Here is an 18,611-nt window from a genome sequence, read left to right as displayed (position 1 = left end):
TATGGTTGGAAACCAAATCCCCTTAACAGCTATGCAAACACTTCTTTTGGATCCCAAATGCCAGCCTTTTAAAAAGAAAAGAAAAAAAGCACTGAAATCCATGATTATGGTAATCACAATAATTTGAAGTTAAATTCAATTAATGCAATAGGGCACACATTAGAGCCAATGCCTTTATGACTTAATTATGGTAGAGTGCCATTTTAGGAGAACTGTGACTCATTTCTTACTTATTGAAGAGCTTCACAACAAAGAAAGCACTTGAAGCAATGCATATCTGAAGTGACTGACATAACTGACACAGACAAGTTGCTAGATGCAAGAGGGACAACTGCCATAGATATGGTTTGATAGGCCATTTCTTATATCCATGTATGTGATCCTCATGACTAAAAAGGGAGAAGCTGAAAAATTATTACAACAGCAAACCTCTGCATAAGTAAACTGAGGGAGATTTATTACATTTCTTCTAAGAAGCTCAGGGCAGCTGTTTAGCTTTGTGACCTCCCTGGCAATTCTGACATCATACCAAGCTATAGTTATCACCAATTGTGGTTTTTGGATTCTGGTTTCGCCAGCCAGGGTTTTAAGAAGCTTAAGTATGTTTTCAAGTAATTTGTGAATTGACAAACCACAGTTTGCATTTGGCTGGCAAACCAGCATCAGAGGCCATGATTTTAATAGTGTTTGAGAATACAGTTTGGTGTGATGTCTGAATTAGCACATCATAATTATACAGCCATCACTCTGTTTCCCACTGCAACTGTACCATGGGGCCTAGAATGAACTTATGAAGCTGAGCATTGCGAGTACAGAGAAGAAAAACACAGAAACAGATCTAAAACTATGGTTTGGGTTATAAACTATAATTAGCACGCACATGGTTTGTTTGACATTGTAGCTGAAATAAGCCTACCTTCTCTTTCTTGTTGCAGGCATATATTCAGTTCTTGTATTGTAGCTTTATCCCTAGATGTATACACTCTCATCTGATCCAATTCTTCCTCTAAATTCAGTCTAGAAAAACACACACAAGAACTGAGTGCACAGCAGAAAGAATGTGGGGTGAGAGAGTCAAGGAGACATACCCTACAAAAACGTGCTGAATAAAACATGTCACTTAAAATACTGAAAACTTTTATACTGAATTTCAGGAAACACAAACCAGCACTAGTGTTACCTGTATTTACGTGAATTTAATGTACCATTGAATCAAATGCGTACCTCAATTTTCAAATCTTTGAAATCAAAAAAGTATTTGCTGGCAAATGTAAATGTACCGTCAAATCTAATGTGCACCCTAATTTCCACGACATAATTTGGCCAAAAAAGGTGCACATTACATTTGAGTAAATATGGTAACTTTTAACACTAGTATGTTATGAGCAGTCCTGCTCCAGCACAGTACGATCAGCAAGAAAATCCATTGTTCCATTTCTAGTCTCTTTAATTGAAAACATGTACATACATCCACTCTCACGTTTAGCTACAATGCCAACTTTTGGGGAAATCAGTAATCAAATCACAACCACGTAAGAAAAGAAGAGATTTATAAAATAGAAAGCATTGTCACAACGGTCTGTATTTGATTTGATTTTCTTGAAATGCAATATACTCTCTTATTATGATGTTATGCTTTCAAGTTTAGAGTATTTGCCCATTGACAGATTTCACAGCAAATGAAAAAATTAACTAGACGGTACTGGAATAACTGTGATGCTGGTACCAGTGAACAGCACAGCCCTTATAAATGCAGATCTCTTTTTCTTTCCTGTGTGTGCTGGTTTCTGCTTCCATTGTAAGTAATCAGGGTTTCAGCTAGAAATAGCTTCCTCCTATGATGAATCAAAGTCCCATCAAGTCATCTGTCCAGCAGCAGATAGAACAGTTGGTAGTAGAGCACGAGACTCTTAATCCCAGGGTTGTGGGTTCGAGCCTCGTGTTGGGTGAAAGATTCCTGCATTGCACGGGGTTGGACTAGATGATCTCTGTGGTCCCTTCCAACTCTACAGTTCTATGATTCTATATGAGAAGAACTGTGTGGCAGGAGCAGCCCTGTCCTCTCAGCCTAGAAACCTCTTCTTCCCGAAAAACAGCAGTGCATTACACTAAAACTATTTTAATTATATCCCTTGCATTTGAAGAATATTACCAACCAGCATTTAGCTAAATTAAACCAGGACACAGAAAACTGGGGGGGGGGGGGGGGGGGGGGCGACGACTAAAAATTCCAGCCTAAAAAAATTACAAATAAGTAGGAAACAGAATAATTGTCTTTATGAAGACATCATAATGATTACAGATTAACCAATTATCATGACCTTAGGCAACGTACCGGGATACATGCAATAACCAGAGGCATTTATGTAAAATCTTATACACAAAGCACCTGAAGCACATAAGCAATTCCAGGAGGGTACATCAGAAAACTTTTTAGATCACTCCTCACAACTTCTCTATGATCCTTATGCAATAGATTTTATTTAGGAAATGTATTTTCATTTTGCATTGTCTTGGATCAGGTGACAACTCTGAGGATCAATGTACACTATATTCTGTAAGCAGTGCTATTTCTCTAGAAAAAGAGGTGCCGGAGCTCACCATGAACATCTCCCTCATTCTCTTAGAATGGCAATGGGGCCCACCTGAGAGGTGCCAGAACTGAGCTCCTGTAGTCTCTGGCTGAAAAAAAGCCCTGTCTGTAAGATATTTTACTACACGTATAAATTTTCAAACAACCATTCAGACAAAATCTTACAGATATAATCATCAAAATCCTACAGATATATTCATCAGAGAGCTAGGATTGGCTGCACTTCTCATTTAAGAATACATTTAGTGGTAAATTCATTTCCCCCTGCATTTTGTGTGAAACAACCCTTCAGTGAGGAGGGTTTGACTTCCACCAAAATAAAAATCTTCAGTCCTGCGAAACACGATAATTGAAGCTTTGCAGCCACCCATTTTTGCCTGAAAAACATTGTAAAAATCAGGATTCAAGATGACATTAACAGATTGGAAAACAGGGCTAAATCTAAGAAAATTAATCTCTATAGGGACAAATGTAAGGTTCTGCACTTAAGCAGGAAAAGCACCTGCACAAATATAGGATGGGGGACACCTGGACTGCCAGTAGTACCAATGATAAGGGATTTTAGTAGACTACAAGTTTACATGAGTCAGGAGTGTGATGCAGCAGCAAAAAAAGCTAATCCTATTCTAGGCTGCATCAACATAAGTATAGTGTTTCAATCAAGGGAAGTAATAGTACTGCTCTGCTCTGACTTGGTCAGACCATAACTGGAATAATGTGTCCAATTCTGCACACTGCAATTTAAGAAGGTTATTGGCAAGCTGAAAATGTGTGCAAAGGAGGGTGACCAAGATGATCAAGGGTCTGGAAACCAAGCCTTATGAGGTACAATTGAGGGAACTGAGTATTTTTAGTCTGGTAAAGAGAAGACTGAGAGGAGAGATGATTTTGTTTAGTCGTTTAGCCATGTCCGACTCTTTGTGACCCCATGGACCAGAGCACGCCAGGCACTCCTGTCTTCCACTGCCTCCCACAGTTTGGTCAAACTGATGCTGGTAGCTTCGAGAACACTGTCCAGCCATCTCGTCTTCTGTCGTCCCCTTCTCCTTGTGCCCTCCATCTTTCCCAACATCAGGGTCTTTTCCAGGGAGTCTTCTCTTCTCATGAGGTGGCCAAAGTCTTGGAGCCTCGGCTTCAGGATCTGTCCCTCCAGTGAACACTCAGGGCTTATTTAGTTCAGAATGGATAGGTTTGATCTTCTTGCAGTCCATGGGACTCTGAAGAGTCTCCTCCAGCACCATAATTCAAAAGCATCAAGGCTGTCCTATGAACGATGGAGCAAGCTTGTTTTCTCCTGCTCCAGAGGCTAGGACCCAAACTAAAGGATTCAAGTTACAAGAAAGGAGATTTTGACTAAATACCAGGAAGAACTTTCTGACAGCAAGAGCTGTTCGACAGTGGAAAAGATTCCCATGAGAGGTGGTGGACTCTCCTTCCTTGGAGATTTTTAAGCAAAGATTTGGTGATCTGTCATGGGTGCTTTAGCTGAGATTTAGCTGCATTGCAGAGGATTGAACTAGATGACTCTTGGGGTCCCTTACAATGCTACAATTCTATGAGTCCTTGAATTTCATTAAAAATCTTAATGGGTTTTCAAATATATAGTTATGTAATGTTTGGCAGAAGAAAAGCCCAAAGAGGTGTGCTGTAATTAAAATGGCATTCCATGCATATTTGCCCAGCTTGCCAAAATATGGAAAACAGCTGTAGTTAAAGAGTGACACCCCAAGTCAGAATTGCAAAAAGGGAACATGGAAAAATCTACTTTTCCTATTGTATGATATCCTTCTGATACATATGTAGACAATTCCACTATTAAGAAGTTAGTTCCCCAAAAGTATAGGTATACGCTTCTGCTTCTGAATGTCACTGATCTTTTACTATTTATTTAAAGTATTTATGAATCACCCGTATTCATAGATTTCTAAGCGATTTAAATAAAATATAAAATAACTCGCATCATAAAATAAAACAGCAGAATATTAAAAGTGACTGGATAAAATTAACATTCTGGAAAGGCTGGCTGAAATATAGAAATGCTTTCGCAGCACGTCGAAATCTATACAACGCTGGCGTCTGCCTCATCTCCACTGGGAGAGTGTTCCATAATGCAGGGGCTACTGTGCTCAATGCTCTCTTCTGAGCAAGCTTAGAGAAATTTAATTTCTGGGGGCATTAGGCACCTGAAGAAGCTGGGCCTCTGATTATCTCAGGGATCTATGTGACCTACAGGGGGTGAGGTGCTCATTAATATACCACGGTACCAAGTTGTTCAGGGCTTTGTTCACTGGTACTAGCTTGAGGTGTGAGGAGGGTGAGGAGACTCCTCGTGGGCGATGGGTTGCGATGGGCTTGCTCGCAGGCGAGAGTGCGGAGCAGATGGGGCGGGGACTTGAAGTGGAATGCTGGGCAGCTGCGTCTGCAGAGAGAGCATCAGCGCAGCTCAAGAGCACATACCCAGCGTGACCGGAGGGTATTTTGTGGTTTTGCTTGTTTTATATTTTAAATTGTTTTCTATTAGGGACGTGGGTGGCGCTGTGGGTTAAACCACAGAGCCAAGGACTTGCCGATCAGATGGTCGGCGGTTCGAATCCCCACGACGGGGTGAGCTCCCGTTGCTTGGTCCCTGCTCCTGCCAACCTAGCAGTTCAAAAGCACGTCAAAGTGCAAGTAGATAAATAGGTACCGCTCTGGTGGGGAGGCAAACGGCGTTTCTGGGCGCTGCTCTCATTCGCCAGAAGCGGCTTAGACATGCTAGCCACATGACCCGGAAGCTGTACACCGGCTCCCTCGGCCAATAAAGCAAGATGAGCGCCGCAACCCCAGAGTCGGCCTCAACTGGACCTAATGGTCAGGGGTCCCTTTACCTTTTACCTTGTTTTATATTGTTTTGATTGATTGTATTTATTGCACTCTTATTGCATATCCTGGTCCGACAGCATACAGGCAGGCAATGCAGATCCTGAAGCAAGCTGTCAAAAACCTGCACCTGTCTGCAACTGAGCCGCAACATTCTGTATCAGCTGGAGCTTCCAGGGCAGAGGAAAGGTAGCCCCACATAAAACAGACTGCAGTAATCAAGTCTGGAGACTACCCATAATCACCTGCTGCAGAATCTTGTACAGTTAGACTTTGTTTGAGGGGAGGGGCTTGGTAGCCATATTTGCTTCCCATGTACAAATGATGTTGATAACACTGATCCTTTATCCTGTAAACTGCTACCTGTTCTTTCAATGCTTCTCAAACACGGGATAAAAGCATGATAAAATATTTAATAAAAACTGCATTTAAAAAGATGAATGTGACTACTGTTAATCCTAGACGGAATTTATGCCACTGCTGGTCTACTCATACAAAGCTGAAGGTTCCTGTTCAATGCTTCTAACTGGCCCTGTTCCTCCTCCCTTTCGACATAAGTCCTTTGTATAACAGCCACCATAGCATAGCCAATAACAATTGGTTCACTAGGAACTCATTAACTAGGGCTGGGCGATATCTGGCTTTCAACATCGTGATAGATCACCAGCTAAACATCACGATATACCGATATATCATATTGTCTGAAATAAGGATGGAGCTCGGTAGAGGCATTGGTTGGCTTCACGCTTTTTCCCACTTGGTGATTTTTGTATCACACACACACACACACACACACACACACCATGATTTGTGATATATTGCAGGTCAAAATTATGAAACTGATATCATGATATAACTTCTAACTGGTTTTGGACAATATAGTGATAGATTGCCAGCCCTATCAATAATCTGTTTGTGCTACCTGACTGAAAAAAAACATGAAAGGCTGATGGGCAGCTTTTATTTATTTATTTTTCAGGTAGCATGAGGGGCTGGAAGTACTGAGGAGCATGGCCAATAGCTGCCTCTTCACAAATAAATAGCATGATTCATGTTGGTACGTGACTTGCTGTGGCGCAACATAATTTCTTTATGCCCCTTGACGGAAAAGCAAAGACCCCACAACACATTACTTTAAATACTATGGTGTCAACCTAGTGGCTCATAGGATTACCACTTAGTTGCATAAACCAGAACAATCGTCATACTAAAGTGATTTTCATCATGACCCAATGAACCAGAAATATTCTTTCACTTGCTGTGAGGAATGCTGTTATGTGAATATAGGAGTGTTACTAGGGAAATAAAGCTGTTTTTTGTTATTAAGAAAAAGGAAACATTACACCAATTTTTCCTCAACGAATCCCTGTAAAACTGCTGAAAAACCTGCCCTTTAATTCTGCTGTCAATACAGATGTCATAAATTAAGGCTGAAGAAAACAACATGGCTCAATGTTCTCTTATGCTACTTTGCCAATATCCCCACCCTGCCAGTCTTTAAAGTTGTAAGATCTGAAATAAGCTTGAACCAGATCTGACTTCTTAAGCAGTCAAATACTAGTATGACAAAAGTTTTCCCTTTGCTCCTCCAATGTTAAGATTCAGGTACATCTGCTTGCAATAAGGGCAAGATATGCTCTTTCAAAAGGTCTGTATATTTGTGTGTCAACTGACAGCTTTGGGAGGCGAGAGCAAATCTTGGAGCAGGTGTTTGATCTAGCCTGTGTGAGAAAGCAAAAAACCATTACATACATTGGGGGATAAGGCTGCCAAAAGAGTGTAAAGCAAAAAAAGAGAGAGAAGTACAAGCATTACTTACATTTTAGTCATGTTCGTGCTACAGAGAATGATTTATTGAATTCCTTGGCCAATTTGGACTATCTGAAAGTGATTGCAGTTTGATAACTATCAGCTAGCCAAGGACAGCTGTTCAACATTTTCTGGATCTTCCAACCAGGGTTAGGTGAACAGCCACTGCAAGCACATCAAGTTTCAGATGGTTGAAATGCCCAAATAAGGTATATCATAGAAACAAATGGTGCCTGGGTGTGCATCTGTTTGAATTCTTAATGTCTTTCCTGGATATATTTTTCCCCAATTAATGACCGAGAAACATTTGCATGTTCACAGTCGTGAACTGGGTCAGTTCGCGGTTTGCAGCAGCAGTAAACTATGGTTGGGCATTACATGAGTAAACCCTGAGCATGTGCACTCCTCCTTCCAGCCCCACCACACTCTGTGCTCTGATTCCTTTAAGGATTTCTCGAGTGTCAGCTGGAAGTGAAACACTGAAGAGTGAGAGTGAATAGGCCTGAGCCTATTATAGCTGATTAGTATCATGGGGAAGGGATAGCTGGCTGGCACCCTAAATAAGAGCACTTCTGCTAGTGGTTGAGATCCAAAGCAACATTTTGTTGCAAGTCCCATTTGTTTCAAATGTACAGTGGAACCTTGGTTCCCGAATGGCTTAGTTGCTGAACAAATCGGCTCCCACAATGCAGCAAACCTGGAAGTAAGCCTTCCAGTTTCCGAACATTTTTCAGAAGCCGAACATCCGACGCAGCTTCCGCTTGAGTGTAGGAAGCTCTTGCAGCCAATCGGAAGCCGCGCCTTGGTTTTTGAATGGTTTCGGAGTCGAATGGACTCTCGGAATGGATTACATTTGAGATCCAAGGTACCACTGCAAAGTATGATTTGTCCAAAACTGGCAACAAAATGTTGTGTTTTGTCTAGGTATTTGGTTAAACTGGATCTTTTAATTGTCCTCATTACCTTATGATGACACGGACGCAGGTGGCACTGTGGGTTAAACCACAGAGCCTAGGACTTGACGATCAGAAGGTCGGCAGTTCGAATCCCCGTGACAGGGTGAGCTCCCGTTGCTCGGTCCCTGCTCCTGCCAATCTAGCAGTTCGAAAGCACATCAAAGCACAAGTAGATAAATAGGTACTGCTCCGGCAGGAAGGTAAATGGCGTTTCCATGCACTGCTCTGGTTCACAAGAAGCGGCTTAGTCATGCTGGCCACATGCTGTACGCCGGCTCCCTGGCCAATAAAGCGAGATGAGTGCCGCAACCCCAGAGTCAGCCACGACTGGTCCTAATGGTCAGGGGTCCCTTTACCTTTACCTTATGATAACAGAATGCTAATTTGCTGTTTATGGAAAGTGTTTATAGGATTTTGTGGTTTTTACATATTGTCCCTCCACCCCACCCTATCCCGTTTACCTTTGGTACTTTGTTCCCTGCTCTGGGATTTAAAAAGCTGAACAAAGAGTAGCCTATATATACTGTAAGTAAATAAATAAGCTCATTTTAATCTGCCATTCCTAGGGTTAATTGGCTCTTGGGAGTCCCTTCAAACATATCTGTGTGGCTTGGGAAGATGACAGCAAAGAAAGCAATCCTGCCATCCCAACTGCCCACCTGTTGCATCGCCAGAGCAATGTTGGAGGGGACCATGCGACTCAAGCAACTCCCATGTTGCAAAGGTAGCTTCTGAATGAAGCCTGGGCTCAGTCCTAACAGAAAAACAAAAGGGAAGAAGGGAGTTTGCATTTTATCGCTGCCTTCTCTCTGTCATAAAACACAACCTTGACTCCCTTTGAGTGAGTTAGTCAGTGATAAATCATATTAATAAGTTCTCCCAACCACAAATTGTATGCGAGGAGTATTACATTCCTCCTCATTATTTCAATTTGAGAAAGGAGGTTATTGGGCAGCATGTAGGTATTAATCCACTTAAGGACCTGCATAGAGGGAAAGTGACTGAAGCTCAGAACACCTTAATTTTTAATAACAGTCAGCATTATTAAAAATAATTTAATGTAACAGGCCTATCTCTATTAACCTCTGTGAAACACCTTATTTAGATAATCATTGCCTCATTTGTACATAAACTTTTTCATAGGAGACACATCCCTTCCAGGCCCTTGAGAACCTTTGGCAAATCTAAAAGCACAATAAAATTACAAAATCAATCAGAGCAGCAGCGGTTCTCCTTCTCTGGCTCCCAAACATCTCTCATATTGATCACCAGCCAGAAGATCCAATAAAATAGCCGCTCCCTTTCCACATCACACCCCCCCCCCCAAATAAAAATTCCAGTCTCATCTGTAGCAGCCTTTCTTCAAAACGCTGCTTAACTAAATGGGCTTCTATAAATGCCTGGAAGGTAAGAGGAGGAGGAGGAGGGAAGGCCACAACAAGCTAACACAGAAAGGATGTTGACAGAATTCTAATTACGGAAACAAGGCATTGATATGGCCACTTAATGTTAAATTCTTGTGCTATTTCCCTGGTATGTGCTCTTGGAAGAATAGCTGCAAGAAAAATGACCCAATTAGAGACAAGAGACCAAGAGTTAGTTCACCCGGGCCTTTTCTCATTCCGATGAAAAGTCCCAACTCATCCTTCCACACACTCAAATATGCAGTGTTGGTGTGTGTTTTATTCTGTTTTTAGTTTATCGCTGCTGTTAATTTTTTGATATGTTTTAGGCAGCTGTTCATTTCATTTTTTCTGTGAAGCACTTTTGAATTGTTGCGGGATTTTTTTACAACCAAGCGGTGTATAAATTTTATGGAATAAATATATAATAAATAAAGGTAGTGTATAAATTGTGGCACAGGGACCTAGCCTGTGACAGTTTCTGTGCCCACGGCAGCCTTTTTCCCTATCTGCCCCAGACCCCAGGCCTAACTGCTTTTTAAAAATAGGATGTCGGGAGATTTTAGCAACACAATCCTACATCTAGTCCAAAGCAAGTCCCACCAATGTACACAGCAATGCTAAACACGTCTACTCAAAGTAAGCCATATTGAACTCAATGGGGTTTACTGCAAAGTAAATAGGATTGAGATTGCAGCCTTACTTCCAGAAAAGTAAGTACAGGAACAGGATACTGGAAGAAACCAGATTCAGAACAGGCTATGCATCAGACAAATAAATTGCCCTGTTCTGTAGCTCTGGGGTCCTTTATAGGAAGGTGACGGGTATAAATCTAATAAATAAATAAAAATTATAAATAAAACACACCATCAACACTTTTAAGGGCATCATAAACTATAATTCTGCTGCAGCTGTGTTCATGCTAGAGGGGGCAGGCACACCTGCTGCTGCTGAAAGCCATAAAATCACTCAGGTCACATACTGCAAACATAGACACACCATCAACCGTGGTGCACCATCAATGCACAGTGTCTGAGATGGGCAGCAATGAGACACAGGCAGAAAAGGCAGCTCTAGTCATTCATAACATTTGTGCATTGGCCAAAAAGATCATTTGCCAATCACAGCTTTGACTTTATTCGCCGGCTATAAACCTGTAGTCTGCCGATTCATTTTTTAAAAAAACGATAATTAAAATTACTTGCTTTTAACACTTCTTGTTGATAATTTTAATGTTTCTTGTAAAAAAAAACCAATACATAAATGTTGTTAAATAATAGTAATAATAATGCCTCATTGTGGCATATGATGTGAGAATGTCCAGTGACATATTCATTTTGGTCTGAAGTTGTTGTCCATATTAATGTTGTCGTGGTGAAATCCCTTATCTTTCATGTACTTTTAAACTCCATTATTCCAGTATGGGGATTAATGGAAGGACAACCAAAGGGTATTTCATGAACCCTTTTATAGTTGCTAAGAGAGTTATATGTTGCGCATGGAAGGGTAAATACCTGCCATGCAAGGGTCTGAGGACCTCACCACCTTTGCCACATTTGAACACATTTCTTATAAATGTCAGTTCCATGTGGATACCTATCTGGACATTTATTTGACACATATCAATTTATATGTTTAAATTAAGATGGCTGTATCAATACTTATTGTATTTTTAAAGTGAGCTAATGGGTTTCCCCACATTGCCTACCTCTTTCTCTGTTCTTTTTGCTTGCTTTGCTAAATTTGTTAATAAAGGAGGGGTGGTGACTACAGATGCCGATGATAGTGGTGCAACTGGTCTGAAGACGGTGTACACTGTACAGTTCATTTAAAATTGTTGTAGTCATGAGGATTCATACAAAACTCTCGAGAAGAACATCTAAAGTATAGTTCTTAGAATAGATGTGCTTTTTTTTAAAAAAAAGGGGGCTGTAAAGATATTCAGCATAAAACGTACTTTAGTTCACCTGCATTTATGTTTCAAATTAGGGAAGAAAAGACATGGGGTTTGGATGCCAAGGAAGGTACAGTCAATTAGCCCAATAAGAGCATCAAGTTCCATGTAGAAGCATAATCCCAAAGAAGTGTGGAAGCAGTCATAAGTGTGGGATCAGCAAATTTAGGGCTTTTCTTTCATGAGTGATCAAGGACAAAGCTTTTGATGCAGATTACATTAATACACGGCCATCCCTTCTACCTGGGAAGAAAAGATGAAATACTTTACCCATGATCATGTGTGCATGGCTACACTGTGAATGTAACTGAATTCCTAGTAGCTATTGACAATTCTTCTTCTTCTTCTTCTTCTTCTTCTTCTTCTTCTTCTTCTTTTGCAGTTCACAGTTCTATTTCAGAAGAGCTAGTGGCTACACTAACTGACATAGTGTTTTTAAAAATATGTATCTGTGGCATAAGTGTCAGCAACTGAAGGAAACATCTTTGCCACCATCTTTGCATCTACCTGACATTTAGAAGACATCTTAAGGCAGCTCTGTTCAGGGAAGTTTTTAATCTGTGATATTTTACTGTATTTTTTGTTTCTATGGAAGCCGCCCAGAGTGGCTGGGGAAACCCAGCCAGATGGGCGGGGTACAAATAATAAATTATTATTATTATTATTATTATTATTATTATTATTATTATTATTATTATTACAAAATAGCATCCAGTAGATTTTCTCTGGAGGCAAAAGGTGGAATTGGATTCTTTAAATCCAGAGCCATGGGAAGATCCTTGTCTCTTGAGATGAGGTTGATGTTTATTGTACCCCTGTGCTGATGGATCTGTTTCAACCGCTACGCCATCTAAAGCAGAGAGTGCACTCTGTGCTATACCTACAACAAGCCTTAGTTTGAAGTAATCAAAGAAAGGCTGCTACAATAATTGCTTTTGCTAAAATGGAGAAAGGAATAAATACGACAATTTCATCCTTTTACCCCCAGTAGAATAAATGTTTCAGAGGCACACAGTGGAACTCCTGACCACTTCCCCATTAGAATGCCTTTTCAAAAATCATCTCCTGTCCTCCTGCACATGATCATCATATTTATATCCCACTGCTAAACTTTTGCTCCCAGAACAGCTCACAACAGTATGAAACAAATAAACAGGTCCATGCATCTGAACAGGTCATCAGCCAAACACTACCAATCAGATGAAATAAGGAGAGCTCCTTCCATCAGCTCAGCGCCTCCTAAACTGTTTCCATTCCACTTGGTCATTTTAGGAGCTTCTATTTAACTTTAAGAACTGGTGCCTGAGTGTGCTTTTTTCTCTTTCCTCCTTGTCATGACTGTGTGTGTCTTATATGTGTGTGATGCCTTTTAGAATGTAAGAATGCAGGCAGAGACTGCCTTGTTTTAATTGCTTGTGTGTAAGCCCCCTTGGGAGGTGATTTAGCTGAAGACTGGGGTACAAATGCTCTATCTTAATTAATTACTATTTTGCCATGTGTTGTGTTGAAGGTCTGCTGAGTGTGTCCTGCAGAGTAGTTTCTTTCCCTGGAATGTGAATCATCACAGGATGCATGCGATAGGGGGCTTTATCACAAACAGCGTACCTGATCAATTCTTTACATTCCATACAAGAACTAACAAGACAAGCTATATAAAATCTGTGGGGGGGGGGAGCCTTTAAGGAACATTAGTTGACCACTTAGTCATAGAACACTTAGATAACCATGCCTGGTACTGAGACATCTTGGACACAGTGCTACAATTAAAGAATTGGGCATCTGTACTAACTGCAAATGTAGACCAGTAAGCGGCTCATTTTAGAGCAAAGGGGAAAACATTTGCCTGCCACCGCTCAATATCTTTATTTTAGAAAATGATCTTTATTGTGTTCTCCCCCCCCCCCCCTTCAGCTGACTCTCTAGCAGAGATAGGCAACTTTTTAAATACAAACTATCAGCAGATACCATTGACTAAAAACATCACTGATGTAATATGTGCATCAGAGAAGACCGGTACAGTCTTACATCTTACCCAATTTTTCTGCTGGTGATACTGATGTTCTAAGAACATGACTTTATCACTTGAAGCCTTCACAGGAAACTTAAGAAAAAGACCAGTAGGACCAGTCAATTTATGATCTTCCTTGTCACTGAACAGCATTTGCTACAAATCAGAGGTAGATTCAATGATTGGAGATAAAGCATTTGAAAAATGAGTAGCTCCTTTTTTGCAAATCTATCACAGCACAGTTCATAATCAGAACTTTGTATAAGTCTTTTAAGCCTTATTTATTTCTTTCAGTATTCTATCCTTAACAAACCCCAGTCCATTTAATATTGCTTTTTCCTTGAAGACCAAGGTTACAAGGAAGCTCAAATGTGGATTGAACTGGAACAGGTTTTTACAACACTACACTATGTTAATTGGCCTCCTAAAACAGAGTCATCAATATTTTTTTGTATTATTATTATTATTATTATTGCAAATGGCCACTGTTGATAATGCAATTAGCACCATCTGTACTTTTTTGCATTTTATTTCACTTTGTTTCTTTTGTGATCTCAGTGTTTATGTTTCTCCTTCTCCCAACCATGCAAACCTCATAAGACAGGATAACACTTCCTGAATCTGATGAAATCGACGGACGTCGGTGAAAGCTTATGCCATAATAAATGTGTTCAACTTTAAGGGAGGGGAGGAGAGGATGGGGAAGTTTGGTTGCACTCATGGAAGTTGTTCGGAGCAGGCAATTGTTTGATTCTTAGATACAAACCCCTGCTATATTTGCTGCAACCAACTAACATGACTATCTTTCTGGAAAAAGCACTACCCAAGTTTCTTCCCATAGCGTTTTCCTAAGATGTCAGAATAATGCTGAAATGCAACTGGCCAGTGTAGGGTCTAGTGCTTGGAACAATGGAGTAGAATCAGAATTCTAAAACATTGCAAGACGCAGTAAAAAAAATGTAAAGAAGATCTCCAGCTTTCAGAAATTCTATGGTAGAATCCCATATGCTACTATCTTTATGTGATGATACAAAAACCTATGATGCCAGTAAATGTGTCAGAAAATCATTATCCAAGCGATCATAGTGTCATATATATATTAATACATAGCTTGCGCTATGGATACAGCAGTATTTTTGTAGTTCCAACAGTGAAGTTTTAAAGGTAGGTCCTTCAGCATTTTACTGCCAAGATAATATTCTAGATGTTCTATCAATGCAGGCACACTTCTGACAAATTTGCTGAAGTCTCAGAAGAACAGGGGGGGGGGCGTTCAGAGTTTTAAGCACACTCAATGCTAAACAACAAAATCAACTTGACAAAGGACATTTTAAAACATAATTAAAAGAATAATTATGCAATCCCTACCAACTCCCTTTTTTCTAGTATGAAAGGGAAATGCTCTTACTTTACCAGGGTGAGTGTAATAGTCTATGAATTATAAGATCAAAGAGGCAAACTGTATGTTTTCTAAAGTAAGAATTCCTTCTCCAAGTTTTACACTTACCACAGCTAAAAGAGCTGTGTGAAGGGATCAGTACTAAACCCAAAGGACAGGCTGTGCATGGCAAGAAAGAGAGCAACTCCCTCATGCCTTTCGCAGGTCACTACGAAGGACCATGTTAGCAGATCCACTCCAGACCCTTAACAGGCAGCTCTGCTGCTACCAGTAATTAGCTTGGACAGCTCTGGCTCCAAGAGTAGCAGCAAGGCTACACCATAATGAGCTCAGCTGGGATTAGCAGGACAGGGCAGGGAACCAAGAGAGCTGAGGCATTCTGCATTGCGTATGTATCAAGGAGATCAAACAAGGATGGCTGGCTAGGTTATCCCCTCACCACCTCATTCCAAAAATGAAGCACGGCAGTGTGTAAAATACAGGCTAATGAAGAGCGACACCTCCAACAGATGAGAGCCACATTAATTAACACAATCCCTAGATCATGTAATACAGTTTCTGTTAGTGCTAGCAAACTTGTTGTCACTGATTTAAAAGGAGGGGTGGGAGGAGGGTGGTGCTTTCCTCTTTCTTTCTAGGAGAGGAAGATGATTTAATTTTGGTATTTGAAAGGAATTCCTTCGTGTAGCCTTCAAACCCCAACGAGAAGAAGATTTAGCAAACTAAGAGCATGTTTCTCAATGTATATGTATTTTAAAAAGAAAGAAAGAAGCTCACTTTTCAATCAATAGCTTTTTGTGTTCCTTTTTGAAATACGCCAGCTCGTTCCACACAGCATCAGAATCTTCTTGACACAGCTGCCGGGGATGAGAACGCTCTGCTCCATTTTTACTGCTTCCAGGCCTGTATTTAAACAAACAATGACAACAACAAAATCTATAAAATAAACGGTTTTAAATGTCCGTGTAAAGTGTAATGTCCCAACACTTGACATGTAATGACATTACTGAAACATAGCCCCTAAATTTTCACGTCAAGAAACTGAAATTCCCGTTAACTAATTTCAGAAGGATAAACTGCTGATGTGGCACTAGAGTTCAGAAATGGTGTGTGTCAAACTGCAACGTTCGCCTTCGTTTGCACAGTCAGCAGGGAGAAAGTGAAAGGTAGAGATGTCAGACACGGTCTCAGAGAAAGGTGAGGAGCCACCAATTCTCCCAGCACCCAGTGTCAACTGATCCTTAAGTAGCACAAACACTTGATCTGGAGGAAGTAGCTAAGCATATATCAACACACAAAGACAAGCAGGAGGAAGCTCTTCTTCATGATCTTGGCAGTTCCTTTTCAGACAATCAGAACTTCACAAACCATGGTGTTTTCATACACAGCCCTCATATGGAGACGCTGGTTCCCGTAAATGGTGCTTCGACATTAGTGGTGCCAGTTACAAGCCCACTGTCAGGCCTCTGTACTCCCAAAACCACCATAGCGATGCAGTCTACAACTTCCTGCACAAAGATCCATGACATCACAGGCATACATGACACCTCTTTTCTTAACTCATTGTGCTCCACAATCCAACTGGCTTATAGTCAAAGCACAGAATTCTGGTAAACTGAGATCAGGGCTCTGCTTAGCCAAGAGACACACTGGGTGGCCTTGGATACGTCTACGCCTTTCAGACAAACCTACCCCTGCCCCTGGGTTGTTACTAACATAAAATTATGTAAATCCACATACTGCCAGTTTTCTGTTTGGAGAGAGTAAATCAATTGCATTTGAACAGAATGTTGCTGTTGTACAAGACACTACAACTAAGCTCGGGATTCTACTGTCTGTCTTCGGAAGGAATTTGGAGATGTGATTCATAAGCATGCCACAACACAAACATTACATGAAAGGCTTTGTGGCAAGAACTGACATATGACATTGTCCACTTTCCTCCCAAGAGAATGCTGCTTATGGCCTTACTACATGCTCAATTTACGTTCCCATTCTGCTGTGTTTGGGGAGGTTTGAGCATGATCCCACACAGTGTGGACAGAAAAAGACAAATAATCAGCAGACAAGAGGAGAAAACCCCTCTAATTTATGCCTTGCATAAACAACCTTGCTGACTGTGGTGAGTCATAAGTGCAAAACCAAACTGAAATGACAAAGTGGTATGGGAAACATTTGATAGGCAGTAGTGTGCAAAAACTGTAACAGAAGAAAGGACATAAATAGAGATCATATTAACAGTGATAGGAAGAGAACCAAGCAATTGAATCAAATTATAAAGCAATTGAATCAAATTATAAGCCAATACAGATGTATTTGCACATGTTCCTGAAAAAGTCTATGTCATCTATATTATTCATATATTTATACATTAATATTTGAATTTTGAAGACCATCTGTTAAGGTATTATTGATATTATTAGTTTTATGAATTATTATTCCTATTATTATACCTATTTCTAACCATTAGAAATTGTAAATTAAAATCATTTCATTTTTAGAAAAATAAAAAGCCTTCTAAAAATAATAAATTTATAGAACAAATGTTCTCCATTAAAATTATATATGGACAATGCATAGGTTTTAAAAGTGCATGCAATGCCCTATATTTTCATTTACACCAGAAGGACAGTTTACTGTGTGCGATAATGCCAAGCAGAATGACTTCTGAGAATGAGTTCTAGGGTAGTACAATGCTTTACTCACATGCTGCCTTTTGATGTCCCTGTAAAAGCCACATGGCGAATTCAAGGAACATGAGATTCCTTTGTTCCAGCAACTCTGATTGGATTTCTTGTGTCTCAGGTAAGGTATGGATGTGACGGTTTGTAATCTTCCCTTTTGCATCTGGTTTGACAAAGTCCTGGTCTAATTATGTCTTAGAATCACTTCTCTCAAAGTGACCTTGCAAGTCAACAAAACATCTTTTATATGTTAAATAGAAATATTCAGCTTGATCCAATGTTCTGTGGGTGCTCTGCTGAATAGAAGGAGCTCCTCGCAAGAATTTCCCATTCAAAACAATACTGAGCTTCAGGTACATAACAGGGATGGGAAGCATGGAGCTGCCCCAAACACTGACATGAGTGTGGAAAGTGCCTCACACCTCCCCTGAACAAAAGCCAGTGTGTATGGAACGATTCTTGGCATCCTTTGGATTCACCTTCTGTGCAACCAGAGCCATTCCTGATTACTAATTTACTTCAGAATAATTGCGTACAGTCACCATTCCGTAGGAAAGTGTGTTGGTTGCAATGGCCTCACATTTTCAAATAGCAGCATTTTCTTTATCAGAAAATGTTATTTCTAGCAGTCAATACTACTTTGTGGAATGTGTTTGTGCATCTGCTTTGGACACCTAAAGGATTGTGATAAATGACACAACTCTTTCCCTTGCCAGAAGCTTATATTTGATTTTGATTTTTTTTAAGACTGGAAAAACCCTCTTTATAAGCTATGCCTCCCCTTATACATGAGGAATCAAGAAACCCTTTAAATATTCAAGAAATGCAACCACTTAAAAGTCTCTCCTCCTCTCTCCACAATAATGAGGAGACCTGTGGCTCAGTGGCATGGCACATGTTTAGCATTCAAAAGGTTCCAGGTTCAGTCCAGATCTCTGGACGTGTC

General features: G+C 40.4%; 1 protein-coding gene across 3 annotated transcripts in view; it reads right to left on the bottom strand.

Annotated features, from left to right (window-relative positions):
• CNTLN (centlein) overlaps positions 1–18,611 on the bottom strand; it is a 161,576-nt gene that overhangs the window by 72,857 nt on the left and 70,108 nt on the right. For all 3 annotated transcript variants that reach the window (XR_014506276.1, XM_083419493.1, XM_083419492.1), the window contains 2 exons: positions 15,759–15,884; positions 917–1,017 (listed from right to left, as the gene is read on the bottom strand). Coding sequence is in view for 2 of the 3 variants with exons in the window: in XM_083419493.1 (XP_083275619.1) it covers positions 917–1,017; positions 15,759–15,884 (227 nt within the window). In the remaining variant the exon portion in view is untranslated. The remainder of the gene's footprint in view (positions 1–916; positions 1,018–15,758; positions 15,885–18,611) is intronic.

Source organism: Podarcis tiliguerta (assembly GCF_965153285.1).
Source record: "Podarcis tiliguerta genome assembly, chromosome: 17".
NCBI lineage: Eukaryota > Metazoa > Chordata > Lepidosauria > Squamata > Lacertidae > Podarcis > Podarcis tiliguerta.
Note: the sequence above shows the minus strand (reverse complement) of the source record. Positions and strands in the feature narration are given on the sequence as shown.